The 19,770-nt window shown below is 31.4% G+C and overlaps 2 protein-coding genes across 5 annotated transcripts in view; one reads left to right on the forward strand and one right to left on the reverse strand.

The window, feature by feature from the left end:
• Positions 1 to 1,899: 1,899 nt before the first annotated feature.
• Positions 1,900 to 11,565, forward strand: LOC112683996 (aminopeptidase N-like). 2 transcript variants are annotated; one of them, XM_025555278.1, is made up of 14 exons: positions 1,900 to 2,166; positions 6,256 to 6,448; positions 6,517 to 6,794; positions 6,866 to 7,021; positions 7,102 to 7,413; positions 8,982 to 9,165; positions 9,262 to 9,684; positions 9,763 to 9,958; positions 10,016 to 10,296; positions 10,386 to 10,585; positions 10,638 to 10,805; positions 10,881 to 11,024; positions 11,213 to 11,294; positions 11,388 to 11,565. In XM_025555278.1, exons 1-14 carry the CDS (start codon positions 2,153 to 2,155, stop codon positions 11,523 to 11,525), a joined length of 2,769 nt encoding a protein of 922 aa, XP_025411063.1. In that variant the 5' UTR covers positions 1,900 to 2,152; the 3' UTR covers positions 11,526 to 11,565. The 2 variants fall into 2 exon arrangements, with proteins under 2 accessions (XP_025411063.1, XP_025411064.1); XM_025555279.1 differs by having other exon boundaries at positions 6,268 to 6,448.
• Positions 11,566 to 11,848: 283 nt separating this feature from the next.
• Positions 11,849 to 19,770, reverse strand: part of LOC112683995 (acetylcholine receptor subunit alpha-like) — a 24,356-nt gene continuing 16,434 nt past the window's right edge. The window contains exons 5-11 of one of the 3 annotated variants that reach the window (XM_025555277.1): positions 14,493 to 14,608; positions 13,357 to 13,525; positions 13,159 to 13,295; positions 12,939 to 13,085; positions 12,759 to 12,869; positions 12,494 to 12,692; positions 11,850 to 12,419 (exon numbers count right to left, since the gene is read on the reverse strand). In XM_025555277.1, coding sequence (XP_025411062.1) covers positions 12,216 to 12,419; positions 12,494 to 12,692; positions 12,759 to 12,869; positions 12,939 to 13,085; positions 13,159 to 13,295; positions 13,357 to 13,525; positions 14,493 to 14,608 — 1,083 coding nt within the window. In that variant the 3' untranslated portion in view covers positions 11,850 to 12,215. Of the gene's footprint in view, positions 12,420 to 12,493; positions 12,870 to 12,938; positions 13,086 to 13,158; positions 13,296 to 13,356; positions 13,526 to 14,492; positions 14,609 to 19,770 lie in introns of all 3 variants that reach the window. The other 2 variants (XM_025555276.1, XM_025555275.1) reach the window with 2 other exon arrangements.

Consider the following 19,770-nt stretch of genomic DNA (forward strand, 5'->3'; position numbering starts at 1 on the left):
ATAATAATAATAATAATAATAATAATAATAATAATAATAATAATAATGATAATGATAATAATAATAATAATAATAGATGGCCTTTGCTACCAAAGTTGTTTTTAAGATGTGTACAAATAAAAATAAAAAAAACCAATATAATAATTAGTCAACTGCTATTTGCACACAACAGGCGACAGGTATTTGTATAAAAAAAAAAAAAAACGATTATTGCGTTTTCATCACACGCTTTATCGGATCGTCTGTATTGAAAAAAAGAAAAAGAAAAGTGCAATCGTGATAATACTATTACAGATGTTATGAAATGTTCGTTATCGACGTGATAATATCACGACGTCGACACAATCAATCGGTATTATTATATTATCATTCGTGAACTTTAATTATTTATGCACACGCGCAGCGGGGTTCGTTTTGCATAGGAGGTTCACTTGTACGCACATCAAGTTTTGCGTTTCGTTCTTTCGCCGCAGAACCACCGGACCGGGCATACGTGTTCTCGTCAATAACCGACGACTCGAGTGGAAGAATATCGCGCGCCAAAACGGTTTTATTACGTTATCTCCTCAGTACGAACAATTATATTTGAGCCAATACTATGCGTGTAGATAGATGTTCGTAAATGGTCGCAGCTACGAGAACACGTCCAATTCGTTGCGAAATGAAAACATTTCGTTAAGCAATTATTATATTGAGTACAATGGCCGACCGGATTTTTGAAAAATTAGACTTACTCTTTTTATACGTAACAAAAGATCTGCGGCTGTTAAAAAAAAAAATAAAAAAAAATACCTATAAAAATGGTTCAGTACAATTACGCATGTCAATTACCCTCGATACTATTATGATCTCATGGGCGTTATCGTAATTCGTATTGTTCAACAAACTGATTGAGCCAAGTACAAGCAATAATAATTATAGTTTGTTTAAACGAAATATCACGAGGAAATTATCGACATCGCATTTTTATTCTTAAATTATCATCAAATATTGTCGGTGGATGATGTATTTTTTTAGCGAAACGCGATAATTGATACTAAAGATCATGATTATAATCAGAGCCTTAGATTATTGTAATATACGGACATAGAATATAACCTAACCACCAAAAGATCGAGTTAACCGAATATTTTTTGTACATCATTCGGTAGCTCGACCGATTTGTTCAGTCGTGACCGACCCACCCACTTCTTCTACGTATTGATGACAGCGAATGTAACATGTGTCAACTGAATTCATCATTAGGGTTAGTAATAGTAGCTGTATAGAACTGATTTTGTATTTATAAAACAAACAATTGGTTTTTCATGATTTAACTAAAATTATTTCGAATAATATACGATTTACAAATAAAATTTTTTATTTATTATTTTACTACTTGATTTTTTTTTTTTGACCCTCGGATTATTGTTTTACCCAACATAATAATATATACAATACTAGAGAAGACATAAAGATATTGATTATATTTCAGGACTTGCATTAACTGTGCATTTATTACCGGAAGTTATTACACACAATTGTACATGAACTCAAAAGCTATTACCAAATTAGAGAGAAAGAATCGCAAAACCAATGTTATCGATGCGAATCCACAGAGACAAAAATCGTGTAGAAAATACAAAACAAATAAGAATACAATTTTACATAGTTAAAACTAAACAGAATATTATATACGTGTTCGTATTTGATTACAGTATAAAGATATAAGTACGTAATTTAATTAGATTTAAATATCACATAAAACAATTAACACAAAGGATAATTTAAATGTAATCACTTCAACATGACCATTTTTTGCTGCAGTTTATCATAATAGCTTACCGTTTAATTTTCATATTATATTAGTCGATATGAACCGTTCTGTTCTCTACTTCATGCTCGACGTGATCGGATAATAAAAGTTTTTATATTTTTAAAACTGGTCGTCCGTAAAAGTTTAAGAACAACTAAAAAATAATATAATAAAATAAAATATAACATTTCACTCGGTTTTGTAACTGTTAACCATCGATTATTTCGTCCATGACCTCTAAACGTACACCGGTTTAGTATTTTCACCGTCAACCCGCGTGTACTTAACCTGTTAGGCAGCGTAGGTGCTAATTTTAGTAGTGGCTCGATCGTGACCAGATTACAGTCAAACCAAAACATGCTCTCTCTCAGGTAAGGCACAAGTAATTCTTCTTATTATTATTATTATTATAAGATAATATTAATTAATTCCTACCGATCAAGAAAAGCGTTTTAAGCTGTATGATTTAAACATTTTTCTTTCTCCAAAATTTATTTAACTTAATTATTTAAGTCGAAATTATAAAAATAGCGAAATTTAAGTAATAAGTGTTGTAATATAGATAAGTACTATACAGATTATTTCACACAAATGGTAACACGAAATATTCCTGTCAAGCGACCTCAGATTGAAATAAGGTTTTCAGGAAAAGATTCATCATAAGGATTACTAAAAATACACATTTTTTGTTGATCTTAAAATGTTTTATTCATTCGTTTTGCTCTTTCACAACACAACTTGCACTTTTTTTTTTTTTAATAGCAACTGGTATTTTTAATAGCAAATTCAAATAGATTAAATTTATTTTAGCATTTTTTATAAATAAACTATTTTTCTATCTCAAAAAACTGGGTATAAGGAAGAAGAAATTGTAAAGATTACTAAGGTTATTAAGTAATCGTAAAAGTTTAGTTTTAATTTTAATTTAAAACAATTTTTGACAAAAAATATTCATCATCATTTTATGAATTGTTTATTATATTGTAAACATATTTCTAAACGTTTGACTTCATCTTGAGTAGCCATTGTAGTTTGTTCATTAGTCAGATGTGCACATGTTTCGATAATTTTCTGCTTTTAATGCTAGAAATTAATCAGTGGATTAGCATAAACTAATGGTTTTAAATGATTCCAAAGAAAATATTAAGAACGTTAAATCGGGTGAGATTTAAAATATATTCTTTGCCATATGAAAGTAAATTCACAACAAATGGTGGGATAAATAAATAAAATAACATCTTGTAGATATAATTGACGTATTTGATTTCCTTATGAAAGTGTATAATTTTTCGGAAATCCTATTGAAATGACTAAGACAAATATTCCACTCGTGATTGAAAACTAAGATTATTGTTTGAGACTAGAAAACCAATAAAAAAATGTTTATCTTTTTTTAAAAGTAAAAATATAATCATGAAAAATACAAGTTATACATAATATGTATATTGTCAAAAATTTAACTAAAATGGATATCATAAATGTTTCACAATACTTAAATCCAATTCGCATTCAAAAATAAATTTTATCCTTATGAGTTAAAAACAAACACTCTCTGGGAGCAGCGCAAATTAAAAATACATTTTAAGTAAAATATACATAGTTAAAAAAAAGTGAAATCAAAAGTTAAGTCTCAGTATTATCAGTATTAATAGGATTCTTCTACAGAGATTTTATTTAATCTCTTTTATTCTTTTAAAAATATAGTGCTTAATTAAGTTTTCAAAATTCAAGCTAGATTATCTCTGACAAACTTTGAGAATATATACATTTTTAATGGTTGTTTTTTATAAGTATTAAAAAATTAATTTATTGTCATTGAAATATTATATTTTTATAAATTACGAGGATTTTATTCATATTTAGCATGTCATACATAATGACTTCATTACTAATATATTAAAATGTATTACTGAAATATTTTATGTATTTATCTTAATAATCTTAACAACATTTTAACTGATAGAACTTGTATTTTATATCACTATTTTGAATTTTAACTAATAACTCAATTTTGAAATAATTGTGATTATTTATTTTTTATCTTAATATTATATTACAAGGTCAAAATTAAATTATTTGGCTACTTGCCACTGTTTATACAAGCGAATTTCATAACTTTATAACTTTCTCGCGAATAAAATACAAACAGAATATTAATATTTCTCATTGCCTTTACATGAACGGTTATTTAATTTAAACCTAAATTCAATTTTGTTTACCATTCATTTTTATTTGAATAACTATAGCTTAGGCTAGTATCTGTGATACATCAATGATACTATTATCCATGAAATTCGTATGTTTGTGAATATTAATAAAATATATGTACTTATTTATTTTTCAAAATAATTAAAATTAAAAGAAAAAAAATAATATTATAGTAAATATCATTATGAAAGTTATTGATGTCGAGAATGCTTTATAAAAAATATTAAAACCATTAAAAAAAAAATATATAATAGTATTTCATGACATTTTGAACCACATTATTATTAAACCTACTTTAAAATGTCATAGATACATATAATAACAGTTACTAAAATTAATATTTTTATTTACCTTTTTTATAAATTATTAAAATCGATGTTATACAGAGAAAAACTTTAACAAAGTAGGTGAAGGCGATAAAAAAAAAAAAAAATTAAATAAATATAAATTTGGCATTAGTATTGTAACTTCTTTGTTTCGTTTTTATTTTATGTTACTCTTAATTAAAACGGATAATGGAAGTATTAACCATTATATATGTGTGCTTGTTCAAAATTATCGTAATGACTATCGTTTAGAAGAAAAAAATCAAAAATAAGAACAATAATAATAAGATGTTTACCTAAATAATTAATAAACGTTCTTTAACAACTTATTAATTCCAAGACTCATCAAATTTTTGGTGATTGAATTAATCAGTTATGGTCGCACAGTGGTCTAAAATTGAAAAAAGGTGGCCAAAAGTGTTTATTTGTAACAGTTATATTTCAAAGAATTTGTTTTAAAAATGTATTAAACATTTTTTTTAGAATTTTACATTATAAAATTTTTTTTAAAAATATTCATTTTTACTTATGCCAAATCTGTATTTATGTTGAAAAATGTTTCTTTTTTATTAAAAAATATCATTAATTTTGTACTAATTATTAGTCAATTTTAAACGACTCTTAGTTAAAATTAATCTTATCTTTGGATATATTATATTGTATATATATGCTGTCAAATATTTATATTTATTATTATGACATAAAGCTATGTGTACGACTTTGTAGGTCGTTGAATTCAATTAATTACTGATAGACTGTTTATAAGTAATCAGGACTTTTACAATTTTAAGTTATTTAGTCAACGATAGTCACGCTCATATGTACATACAATAAAATTAGATAATATATCGAAAACGTTTATGTGTAGAATAGTTTCTCATATCTATTCTACTTTCGATAAGACGTTATTGAATTTAACATGTTTATGAAATCGATGATATACTTGAATAGTTGTATTCGTGCGTTCGATACAGTGTTATTCATTATGACACGATCGTGTTTCACGGATACCGCGACATTACCCGTCACACCCCTTTGCCTTGGTATCATCGTACGTTTGATTATCATTCAGGACACCCGATTGATTAAAATAACGGAAACGGCGATGTATCACGAAGCGTTCGCGGATGGTGTACCGACCGCCGCGAGCGATCGGCAACCTTGTCTGCCTTTAGCCATCTTCTTGGTACTTTTAATAAACTATATTTTTGTCAATTTTTTGTTATTTCTTTAACATTTTAATATATTAGTAAGTTTTAAATTTAATTTGTGTGTGCGTGGCGATTTACCGTGACGTATAATATGGCTCTTAAACCTGTTATCATTCTATTTGACGGCTATGAATATATTATTGTTAACAATATGTCTGGTTCATTACAAGAAAAAAAAAACAGTGCATTGAAATTAGTTTTAAATACATTTAATTTTGACGAAATATCGTTTGTGTATATTAAATCACTTAAATATTTTTGGTCACTCTTTGAAATGTAATTGTTACAAATAAACATTTTTGGCCATCTTTTTTCAATTATAGACCATTGTGGGTCGGTTCACGAATAAATAATACGTGAAATAACTACATATGAGACTCATTTTAGTGTTATAAAACTAGTTTTTCGACGATCTGCCAAATACACCAATATTAAAAAAAAAAAAAAAAATCTAAAACATTATATTGTATAAGATATATTATTAAAGCCGTTATTGTTTTCATCATCGGAATGAATATTATTTAAGTATTGTATTAGTAAAAGTGATTTTATTACCGAATCGGGTATCGTTATGACGGTATTGTTATAGTCACCGTTCGGCGTTTCTCGATATGCATGTACCATTAAACCAGCGTATATTTTAATCAAAGGGAATGTCGAGCATCAGTAAAATGTGTAATAACGAATAGCGTATACGTATTTAACATTAATGTAGAATGGAGTTTAGAGGATACGTTGAAATGAGATTTGCCGTCGCGTTGTTCCTCGTGTTGGGAGCGGCGTTCGCACGTTCTCAAGAAGTTCCAGAGTACAGACTGCCGACCACGTTCAAACCCATCAGCTATCGGTTAGATGTGACCACGCATTTAGAGAATAAGTTCACGTTCGAAGGGGTAGTCGATATAAAAGTAAGCGTACGACGACTTGCGTTCGAACACCGCGTTTTGACCTACGGTTTGATTGTTTTTTTTTCTAGATAACCTGTTTGAAAGCCACCAACACCGTGGTGTTGCATTCGAACAATCTGAACATCGACACCAAAGGCGTCGCGGTGTCCGACGGCGGGGGAAAGGTAGTCCCGGTCACCGGTGTGGGGTTCGTTACCAAAACCGAACTGATGCACGTTAAATGTGCCGAGAAATTCAAGCCCGGCAACGAATACGTGCTGACCGTACCGTTCATGGGAAACATTACCGACGATCTGGTCGGTTACTACAGGAGTAGTTACGTCGACAAGGAGACAAATCAAACGAGGTCCGTTGGCCCGGCGTAACTGTTACTGTTTGCGCGCGTTACCAATGAAAAACGTTATCGTTGTGTTGCAGGTGGCTAGCAGTGACCCAATTCGAACCGGCCGATGCCAGGAGAGCTTTCCCGTGTTTCGACGAACCCGCGTTGAAAGCTACTTTCAAAATAAGACTAGGCCGTAGAAAACATTTGACGTCGGTCAGTAACATGCGACTGCTCAAGTCCACGCCTATGTAAGTCCTGTGTAAGCAGCCTCTATTGGGCCTTAACGATTTGGCTCTAAGCTTTTTACGTTCGTGTCGCATGTTCATAGGCCTTCGAATCCGGACTACGTCATCGACGAGTTCGAAGAGTCCGTGCCGATGTCCACTTATTTAGTGGCGTACATGGTATCGGATTTCGCTTACGTGGAATCGAAGAATCCAGAGGAAGAAGTGAAATTCAGAATAGTAGCCAGAAAAGATGCCATCGGCCAGACCGAACTCGCCAAGAACGCAGGACCGTTGGTTTTGAAATACTACGAGGATTACTTCGACGAAAAGTTCCCACTGTCCAAACAGGACATGGTGGCCATACCGGACTTCTCTGCCGGCGCTATGGAAAATTGGGGTCTCGTTACCTATAGGTACGTCGTAATAGTAATGAGTTATATCATTGATATAATTTAGTTTATAACTCGGAGTTGTAGGAAAATCAATCCGGTGTTATAATATAACGTTTTTTTTCATGCACCTACATATTTCTCCAGATGTAATTACCCATCATATATAATCAATTATAATTAAATGTATTGTGCTGAAAATCATATTGTTTTAAAATGAAGTGTTTGATGAGTACGGTCAATAATTAATTCGACATTTTTGTTGAGTGTAAGACATTAGTAATTTAGGATTTTTAGATTCATTTTGGGAAATAAATTTGGAAATAAAAATAATCTTTGAATATTCATTTTGCAACAACCTAACGAGAAATTAACATACATAGTGATGTACAAGAATAATATAAGCAAGCTACGAGTATAATAAATGTTTACTTTATAAATAAAATATAATAATGACATTTAATTTTGAGAAATGTTGGTTAACTTTGTTACTATGAGTTAATATAATATTATAATTTCAAATTAAAGAATAATATACTCGTAAAATCAAAAAAATATTCTGGATAGAGATTGATTAAAAAAGTATTCTAAACTTAAAATGCTTATAAAAAATAAAAATTTTAGAGTAAATATTTTTTAATGTAATTAATGAATTCTCAATTAAAATATGATCACTTAGTATTATGTTGCATATATGTCACGTCCACTTAGCGAAATCGCTCATTTTGTAAAATATGTATTGTATAATACAAACTGATTTAATTGTCAATCGATTAATTATTTAATATAAATTTATCAAACGATTTAAAATTATTGTATAATATCAGATAATCTTTAATAATTGAGTAGTAAAAGATATCATGGACAACTTTTTATGAGAAGTTACTAGAATATTACACTACAAAGCCAAAGAAAAAACCGTTAAATAAAGAATAACAAATATAAATGATTAAGGATATCGAAGATGCTAAAACTAAAATATAAGAATTTAACTAATTAAAAACATTTTAACTATAAAAATAGGTAAACATAGATAAAGATAAATAAATAGGTAAATTAAAATGTTTGTTGTTATCTACATATATCTAGAGAATTATTTATTTATCATTCAAATGCAGTATTTAAAGTTGCGTACTAAAAGTTTTTGGTAAATAAGCCCACATAAAGCTAAATAAATATTCAAAAATACAAAAATAGTACTTACTTCGGAATTCTGGTTTTTGACAAATATGTAGATTTACTATCACTGTTTAGTTTGATAGGTAAAATTACTTTTATCCATTTCATGAAAAAGTTAAAAAATTATCTATAAAGTGTAGAAAAACGTCAATTTCACTAAATGAATAAATTTCATTAAATGAGCGATTTCATTAAGTGGATGCGACAATAAACTGTCATAAATAATTTTAAAAATTATAATGTTGTATTTGTTTATCATTCGAAGAAAAAAATGTAGTGTCAAATTATAAATATACATTGTCGATTTTCCAGTATTTTAATTAGTTGATGAACGCTAGCTTTAAATACATTTTTAGTCTTCGGATTTCGTGAAATCAACGGAATTCTAAAATTATTTAAAATTGATTTTGTAGAGAAACGGCATTGTTGATTGATCCAAACGTTGCTACTATTGATAATATCCATCGAGTAGCCGAAGTTATCGCTCACGAACTAGCTCACCAATGGTTCGGCAATCTCGTTACGATGAAATGGTGGACCGACCTTTGGTTAAACGAAGGATTTGCCACGTACGTTGCAGCTCGTGGTGTGGACTACGTAAGTTTAATAGTTATCGGATACAGTTGATGATTAGTTTGATTAGTTTGCCGTCTATTTATTTTCGTTGTAAAATGACAATGATATTTTGTTCAGTTATACCCGGAGTGGAATTCTTTCCAATTGGAAAACGTACAAAACTTTTTACAAGTCTTGGACCTGGACTCACTTCAATCGTCGCATCCCGTGTCGGTCACGGTCGGACACCCCGATGAAATAGCTCAGATTTTCGACACTATATCATACACAAAGGGGTCATTTTTACTGCACATGATGAACACGTTCCTAGGCGAAGAAACGTTCAAACAAGGTATTCGAAATTACATTGACAAACACAAGTTTTCCAACGCAGAGCAAGACGACCTGTGGAGTTCATTAACGGAAGAAGCTCACAAAGAGGGGAGTTTGGATCCAAACATAACAGTGAAAGAGATCATGGACACGTGGACGTTGCAGACGGGCTATCCCGTGTTGAAAGTCGTCCGGGATTACGCTGCTGGATCAGTTACATTGAAACAGGTATAGGTGCTGCAAAACGCCGCCCGTTCCGGTTCAATGTTCATTAATTTGCATCGCATTGTGTTGGTAATTCGATAGGAACGGTTTCTGACGATTCAACCGAATAGTACGGATAAGAAGAGCTGTTGGTGGATACCGCTCACGTGGACAACCTCTTCGGTGGCCGATTTTAGCCAGACAAAAGCAGAATCGTGGTTGAATTGTAACACCAAGAATTACACAATTCCGTTGGAAATAGATGACGAGTGGGTTATATTCAACATGCAAATAGCCGGTGAGTTGCATGAGAATATTCTGCGATAGCTCACAACGTTGCATATTCTTTTTAAAGGTTTGTACAGAGTCTCGTACGATACACGCAACTGGATGGGTATCATAACCTTGTTAAATAATCCTGATGAATTCGAAACCATACCCACGTTGAATCGAGTGCAGTTAATCGACGACGCGTTTAGCTTTTCGCAAATCGGCGAATTGGATTACGGAATTACATTTCAACTGTTAAAATACTTAAAACACGAAAAAGAGTACGTGCCGTGGTTGGCCGCCCTGGGCGGTCTAGGTCCGATCAATCAATTAATGAAGAGGACTCCGAACCAAGGGTTATTCCAAGTGAGAAAAAATATTGTTTTTATTTTTTTTAAACTTTTTGTTCTTGTTCCTTCAGATGGTGTACAAATAAATATTGCAATTCGTTATAGAACTATATGCAACGTTTGCTGGCAAATTTGTACAAAAGATTCGGAAATATGACCGTTGAACTTGATGGGTTCGAAGAAATACGTTTTAAAAATCTCGTGATTGCTCAAGCTTGCCGTCACAAAATAAAGGACTGCACTGAACAAGCGTTAGCGTTATTCAAACAGTGGATGAAAACAAATGACCCAGATACTAATAACATGTGAGTAATTATCGAGTCGAATTAAATACAAATCGTAATCGAAATATATCAGATTGCCTAGAGAACTGAAAACCATCATTTACTGTCAAGCGATCAAAGCCGGTGGTGCGGAGGAATGGGACTTTTTATGGGAACGTTATCAACGCTCTAATGTCGGGTCTGAAAAAGCAAAATTACTCTCATCATTAGGTTGCAGTTCGGAAACGTGGTTATTGAACAGGTTAGTAATTGTTTATGATAATCTCGCAGGAAAATGTTTCGGCGGTAATATATATGCACGATTGTTTTACTGTAGATATTTGAATTGGACGATCGGAGAAAACGCCATTATTCGCAAGCAAGACGCGATAACGGTTTTCTATTCCATAGCAAGCAGCGACATAGGATATTACGTGGCAAAGGACTTTTTGTATCGAAAGATTGCGGATATATCTGAGTAGTAGGTTGATTTATTTATTGGTTAATCTTTTTTATTTATTATAAATTTAACATACAATATGTTCTTCGACAAAAATGTATTAGTAACCGAAAATACCTAATCGACCATAGACAATTACAAGATGATATTATGTTACTTATGTTGCGTATAACAATCAAAATACATTTTTTTTTTATTTAATTTTTTAGTTTCCAACCGCGAGGTGACCGTGTCGGTAGATACGTAAAAGTTATAGGCTCTCAAATGAAAACAAAAGAAGAATTAGAAGAGGTATATTATTAATGAATTTGCTATTTTTTCTTTTTCTTTTTTTTTTTTTTTACAAGAAAAGTTTTATTTATAATTTGTTATTGGATTTTACAGCTCAATACATTTATTAGCAAATCATCTGCTTACTTAAAAGGAGCTGATTTGACCATCAACCAGACAATCGAGACTGTTAAAATAAACACCGGGTGGACATCGAAGTTTTATCATAAAATTATTAATCACATGGTATAAATGTTATTAAAATACCGAACACTATTTGATTTATATTAGAAAGTAAATAATTTTTAGTCGTTTCGATGAAAATGACTGTAAAATATTAAATTTTATATTAGGCACATTTTTATTTACACGCTTTTACATATATGTGTTAATGTTATATTACATCACTCGTTCAAAGACGAAGTGAAATTGTTTCATTTACAACTTGATCAAATTAAACGCATCATAAATAAACGTCAACAAATATATTTTATTTTTTTTCACAACTTAACTTAATAATATAATACTATGTACATAACTACGTAGTATTATTACTTTGTATAATTATAAATAAATTTTATTATTATATTATTTTGCTTTTTACAGAAATGAAAAAATTAACATCCTCTCACATTAATATCCTTATCCTATCAATTGTTTTTAATAAACTGCTTGTAAATATCTCATTTGTAAACGAATTATCTAAAAATATCTATCTATTTGCGTCACTATTTCCGAGTACATAAAAATAGTATCTAATATCAAAATTGACACTATTATACATATTACGACCAGCAGTCCTCGATTGTTGGTCCCTTGTCACGCATTTTATAAGTTAATCTATACATAGACCAGTAGTAGTGTTCTACCGTTCGCTCGTATCGGTCTGTATCGGACCTCACCGGCCTGTCTAATGTTGACCACGTTGAGCAATTATCATCTTTACATAATGTTATTATAATTTTGTTTTACTGTTGGTGTGTGTGACAGTATTTCCGACAGCCGAACATTGATTGGTAACCGATTGTCGTACAAAGTGGGAGCCTGCAGGATAATTCCCGCAGAGCCCATAGTCACAGCTAATGTGAATATCCACAAAAATAGCCTGTCCAATACCATCGCGACGTACTTCCAATCTTCTTTAATCTAAAAATAACATTTATAATATTCAATTATTTCGACATTCGCATGACCAAGGTCAATCGACAGTTTACTTTTACCTTCTTCTCCTCTTCTTCTTTCTTGATATAATCTGCTATAAACGCAGCTCCTTCGACAGCTTTGTGAAGTTCTGGACAGTCATGCCAATGTTTTTTGCCCTTGGGAATCGAACCTTTTTGATTCAGTTCGGACGGACTGGGCACTGCTATTATTGGGCCGTGTATCTCGCAACAGCCAATAATTCCACTTTCTAAATCCCTAAACGAACCATTAAAGGCGTTAGATAACGAAAACAAATGAACAAAGCATAGTAAATAAAACCACCTGGGTGAAAACACATCGGTGCCTTGAAGTAACTGATCGGCCGACTCTTGATCCCCAAGTTCAAGCCCGTTACACGTTCTTACCATGATTCGATGACAAGCTCCCATCAAACTAAACAACACACGATCGTTATTTCGCTTCGAACGCATTCATTGCACATCGCATTTACAGAGCCCTTACCTCTTCCTTTCCATTTGATAATGCGGTCTCCTCATGATTAACATTCTCGGTAAAATGTGGATGAATACTCTGCGGACCCACGGTGACATAACATGTGTAGTGGGAGATCGGAAATGGATATTTAACACAACAACTGTCACACATATGCTGAAAATCAATCGATTCTTTAGATAGAATAAGAACAATTTACGTTCAATAACGTTAATGTTGAAATGTTTACCTAAGCGTGTCGAGTATCATCGTGAATAATACAAACTTGCCCAAAAGTGGAACGACTAACGACGTGGGCGGAATGATCTCGGCTAGCAGTAGGAAGAACACGGTCAACGAGAGGAGAATTGAAATACTTAAACTAACCTGAAATACAATTGCGTTTCGTCATAGAGTGTTACACGTGATTTTTGATACAACTGTTTACTTTTTCATTGCTATCCGATGGAAGGTAGAACACGAGTATCGTGAGAAAAGATATCCCCATACAAGGTATGATCAAATTCACCGTATAGAAGAGTGTTTTTCTCCGCATAGTGATATTAAATGTTATGTCTAAATATGGTTCTTCGCAGCAAGTATAATATTTCTCATTTCTGCAACGTAAGCAATAGCAATTCTTAATCGACAAAAAAAAAAGAAAAACACACTCGAACAATCGAATACGATGTAATAAATAATGAATTAGATGAAATCGCATTCGAAATATTATTGCATTCAATACATAACCGATACATAGCCAGAAATTATAATGTTAGTTGATAGTTTGCCTGGTCTGAAAATGGCTTTAAATCAAACGTACAATGGTAACCGAACAATACACATGAAATTCATTATGAACATAAATTATGATTTTGCCAGAAATTTATCTTATCAAATATATCTGTATTGTATAATTTACATATATCAATTATTATAATTAAATTGTAAAAATTGTATCTATTTATATAGGTATATATAAAGAAGTGTATAAATAACATTCCTAATACTTACGTACCTACGTGAGCCGTATTCTCTGAATTTTCTTAAGTATTCAATATCAAGTTTTGTTGGTATATATATTTAATCTAACAAATATCAGACAATTGTTTATATATAAAATCTTAATATCTCTTCTTCTTATAAAAAAAGTTTTATCAAATGCGAAATCTAAATATTCGAAACATTTTAAAATTAAACATTTTTTTGATGCACCACAATCTTTCTCTGTCTGAATATACTCATATTACTAATTTTTGAATATAATTGAATGAACGATAGGAATAAAATTCCAGTTAAAGAAAGAACTTAAACTTCAAAGCACAACATTAAGACAAATACCAAAATCCATAGTACCAAATACTACTAAATCGTTTACTCTCCTAAGGTTTAATACTATAGAATAAATTGTACAACGTACGATTAAAATCGTTAAATATTTAATAAAAAATAATGTAGAAACAATGCGGTCTTAAACAAGTGCTATATAATAATTCCAATCATAATGTGTATGCAAAATAAAGAACAATGTAATAAAACTATGCTACCGAGTATGATTTTTATTATAATATTCAAAAGGCTTACCTTATTGCAGGAACCTCTAAAATATCCCATTCAACAGAAGCATAAAATTCGGATAAGTCAACACCGACATCTACAACCCGTGAACCGATGACTTCATTCGCGTGTCTTAAATCTACCTATAAAATTAACAACAATAAAACCAGTGTATTTGTTTAATTTAATTAATTATTTTTTAACTTTCCAAATTTTAAAATAAAAATAACTTTTCGGTGTTTTTACAGTTTTAAAATATTTTTGAAATTAACACATTTCCTCATACACATTTTATTATTCGATTATAATTCATAAAACATAGACTTCAAGTGATTTAATTTTGATACTAATGAAGATTGAAAAGTCAATAAAAATGTATTTCGTAATGAAACATATTAATACAGAATAAATAAGTATTGACGGCTGAACAGTAATTGGATTATACAGAGTAATTAAAAAATGTAATTATTTTTGATTAAACTTGATTCAATTTGAACATCGCTGAAACAAATTTTTACTATCGTAAAAATACAACTAGTTGAAAAGATTATAATTTCATTAAAGTGATTTTTTTCTTCATTTAAAAATAAGCTGTTATTTTACTTGTGATTTATTATAATACTATATTGCCATTAGAATTATAAATATTAAAAATATGTGTATTTATACTAGAAAAATAACAATAATAAAAAACGATGAGTAATATTTCTATTTCAGAAAATACAAAATACAAATTGGAAAATAGAAGTGTTTAAACAATTCATTCAACCTTTTATTTTTATTTATTTTTTTTTTTATATAAATCTATTATAATATTATATTGACTTAATAAAATTTATGTAAAAATAATAAATAATATATTATATTGTAACAGAAAAAAATAATCTGTTAATTGATACGGTGAGTGCACTTTTTAAGAAATTTTCACTGAGTTGCAAATCATTTTTCTTAAAAATTGTCCATGTATATCAATATGATGGTGTATCATCTATTTCACATAACTATTAAAAATAAATCTTAATACTAATAGAAAAAGTAACTATCGATAACATGAAAATATATTGTATTATCTACAGTATTGTGCATTACCTAATTATTTTTATTACATAATTTAAAAAAAAATCTTTTGACAATCAATTGTTCCTTTAGTCTTTCAAAATACTATTAACTAATCTAGAAACTGTTTTAGCTGGACCACATTTGTGTCGCCTAGGTAACTTGTTTGAAAAGTGCACTGGATACGATCGCTAAAACAACGATTTTTCTAATCATCTAAATTATATTACATCATATAACACTTGTTTTAACGTGATTTGTTGTATTTTTTGATAATATGTCTAATAATATTTTCATATGTGCGTGTTTCGTCCTTTTCAATATAAATGTGTTCGTTATTTGTACTCAACAAGACGTGGAACAAGGCACCACCCTATACACGATATCGGATATCAGAAGGAAATGGACCGACACCGAAAGCTTTGAACTTCAGGGTAGAATGTTGGTTGGATCGTTGATCCCAACAAAGATACCGGAAAATGAAAATGATTTCCTGGACTACTTCGTTTCCATAAAGAGGTCCATTGATAAAATTCATTCGGCGGTCGGAAGGAAACGCGCAATGGTGATGGTAGCCGATGCGATCGGAGGTTATTTGTACGCTAAAATGTTACCGCAAATCAGAATTTTTTACTACGAAGGGAAATTTAAATACTCAACAACAAAGCGGTTGCACGACCTCATGAAAAAGATAAAGTAAATAGTATTAATTTATACTGTAAACGGTTGAAATGTACCACAATATTGTTTGCTGATAAGTATTAGATAGTGACAAGTTTGACGAATTTGAGTAGAACTGAATAATTTTCATAATTACAAGACATTAATAGGTATAATTACTTCTGATCACAGAGATAATATTGTATTTTTTTGGTCTTACGAAAATTATTTTTGAAAAATGAAAACTATTGAGATATCTTTTGAATATTATTATTATCAGTATAATATCATTAAGTGTAATAGGTACATTTAATAATTCAAATACTTTACGTACAGCTTCATAAATTATCGTGTAAATTGTACACAATTTATAGATTGTGTGATTCAAATAAGATCTATTTACCTAACTAAGTTATGAGATAAATAATTATTAGTTTTTTTTCGATTTAACTGTCTTGTGCAATGTTCGTGTTCTGTAAAAGTTTCACGAATTCTTTTCTCACGATTATATTTATCAACAGATTAGTTAAAATTGTCTATTAATATGGATAAAAGATGTTTTAAATATAAAATATTTATTTTTTAGTTTTATAGTTAGTTTTGGACGGCACATTTGTAATGAAGTCATATTATTGAATACCGGTTTAATATTTTATGATAATATCCTTTAATACAATTATTTACACAAATGATGAACTCGACGACAGCCATATTACAGCTTAGGGTTAATTGAATATAATACATATAAACATGACCCAAATTTGATTACAATGTAGTATATATTTGCAGTCCATTGTTAATGTGAAGCCATACTGTATATTTGATGTTTTTTAAACGACCCTGTCGTACAACAGTTTCAGCTATAACTTAGTAAATTCCCATTACTAATGTTTCATTCCTCGGATTTGAGTGGATCAGAGAGTTATAAGTTTTACAATGTTGTACGGTTCTTTATTTTTAAAATTCTTTTTTCTTTTGGTTTTATTATAAAACAACAATAAAAGTTTTTCAAATGTTTAATATACAATACATATGGCATGATTTTATTATCGATTCGAACTTACGACTTTTGTTTACATAAGACTTGCTTCTTAAAAAGTACATAATAATATTTAAAAAACCCGGTAATAATATTAATTGGTGGAATCACAATCATTTTTAAACACTATGTTGTTCAAGAAAATAATTTAATCTTTTGAAACTAATTTAATGTTGAGGATGCACTCGTCGCTCGTAAAGTTCATGAAAATGCACAAGTACATCTCAGTACAACTTAATTTTTTATATTTTATGATTAAATACTATATAACCTGCTGCAGACAATACACTTCCTGCAAAAGTTTTTTTATTGATTATTTATGTTACTGCGTAAATTTCGAAAAATTTACATAATATAAATACAATATAATATTAACGATAAAAGTTATGAACAGATATTTTAATAAAAACCGACGGAACATTTACAATGCTTCAACGATATATAACTACGGGAGTAGTTGAGAGTTTTTAATTATTACCAATATCGACACGATCGGTCGAAAACTTTTCGCCTTTGTTGACGGTTTGACAGGATAGTTTTTGTAAACGTTAATTGTCATACGATTATTAAAAATAAATGTATTTTTTAAACCAATTGTTTCTGATTTATTTGTTGAACGTATTCAGAGAAACGCACAATTTTGTCGGTCGATACGAGGTTGGACGGTACCCAAACATTCTTATCGACCACATAATGATCGGTTTAAGGATGGTTTTTTTTTGTTTTAATGCGAAACCAATATGGGGTTGAGATCCGTTGCTTTTCGTTTCACGTACATCGCTTTGCGCATACCGATAAGGAGTTCGTTGTAATAAACGGTACCTATCGATGAATGTTTCGTTTGGCGAAAAAAATGTATTCGAAAAGTACGTGTTCGGTGTCAAGTTCGTCGGAACACTCGTGTTGAACACGACGTGCACTGGACCGCGTAATTTTAAATCGTGTCACGGTGACTCCTCGATATGCCGTTAACTCATTATTTAAGCCAAATCACATTTCGCATCTATGCGACAGTACAAATACATCGATGACACTAGAAAGCGGACCCTACACGATTAATAATATTGTTCTACGACAACAGGAAATAGGAACTGAATGTCTATATTATTAGACTGTCAATATTTACATAGCTAAGTACTAAGTACTTATCTAATGATGGACTTAGTGCTGTTATTCGATTTATTACTTATTAGTAAAAATTGCATGCTAAAACTGCTCGTTTCGTTAACCGTTTAGAATATAAAATTTATGTTACCAAACAACGTGTATCTAATGAACAAAATTAATGTACAAAACACAAAAAATATCATACACAATTATTGATGATGGACTATATTATTTACTGCTAAAAAATTTAAGGTAGAAAATTTTCAAATAAATCATTACTTTTGAAAAAACTTATTGGTTAAAATATCAGAAGAAATGGTCCTTAGATGTGTATGGTGCAGTTAAAGTATTGAATCAGTTATCAACTAAAACGTGTAGGTAATGCATATAATTTATACATTAACTAGTTATTTTATACGTTCCCTAGCACCACTTCGTTAACGTGTCAAATCGATGTATGCATGCGTGTACAATATCGTTAATTTAATGTCCATCGCAGCAATAAATCAGATAAAACTGCCGTTCTTGTTGTCGGCGATGAAAGTGTCCGCGTGTACGTTTATCGTCTAGATAAAATTATCGTTGTACACGTATTATTATTAAGATTGTCAATGAAATCGGTAAGGTTTTTGCAATAGTCTTACAGTCACACGCGTTCATCTGTCTCTACAATAGCCTCGCGTGTACAAATAAATAATCGGTTAAACTTAAAACACGTAAAACGTTATAATATATTTTGTACGCTAACATGTATCAAACTAAAATTGTATAGAACAACTAGATATTCTACGTAAGTAACTAGTCAAAGTATAACTTTCATGTATGATTTCATACTTAAACTAACATTCGTAGGCGATTCACGAACTACCCAGTTATTTCGTAAGACAACGGAATTCAATACATTAACTGTACCGCGTCTATCATCGGTTGTGATATGGGAAACACCACCGCGATCGGATTGTGATTCGGCTAAAAATAATTATAACGGCATGTCGACGAGCCACCGTGGTTTAAAATTACGCGCACTCGGACCGCGTACAGAACCACGGTTTCGACGAGCACCGACGTTCGATTGTGGCGCAGGTACGTTCTGGGCACGGACGGCCGCGGATGGGCCAGACCGGTGCCGGGCAAACGGCAAGTGGCTGGTGACGCGGCCGCGGCCGGGACGGAAGAAGAAGCGGCCGCGTCGGAAGGAGAAGTGGCCGCGTCGGAACGTTGCGGTGGCGTGGACGCGGGCCCGTACGGGTTGTTGCGGCAGCGGTGGCAGCAGCGGTCCGCGGACGTCGCGGTGGCCGTGCCGTTCTTCGACAACCAGACGCGACCGCACTCGGTGGTGGTGCCGTGGCGGCCGGCGCGGCCGGTGCTGTTCGGCGTCCGCGACCCGGGCTGCCATCGGGCGGTGTTCGACCGCTGCGCCGGCGCGGTGCCGCGGCGGACGGC

This window comes from Sipha flava, unplaced genomic scaffold (assembly GCF_003268045.1).
Source record: "Sipha flava isolate LNK unplaced genomic scaffold, YSA_version1 239_pilon_pilon, whole genome shotgun sequence".
Taxonomy (NCBI): Eukaryota; Metazoa; Arthropoda; class Insecta; order Hemiptera; family Aphididae; genus Sipha; species Sipha flava.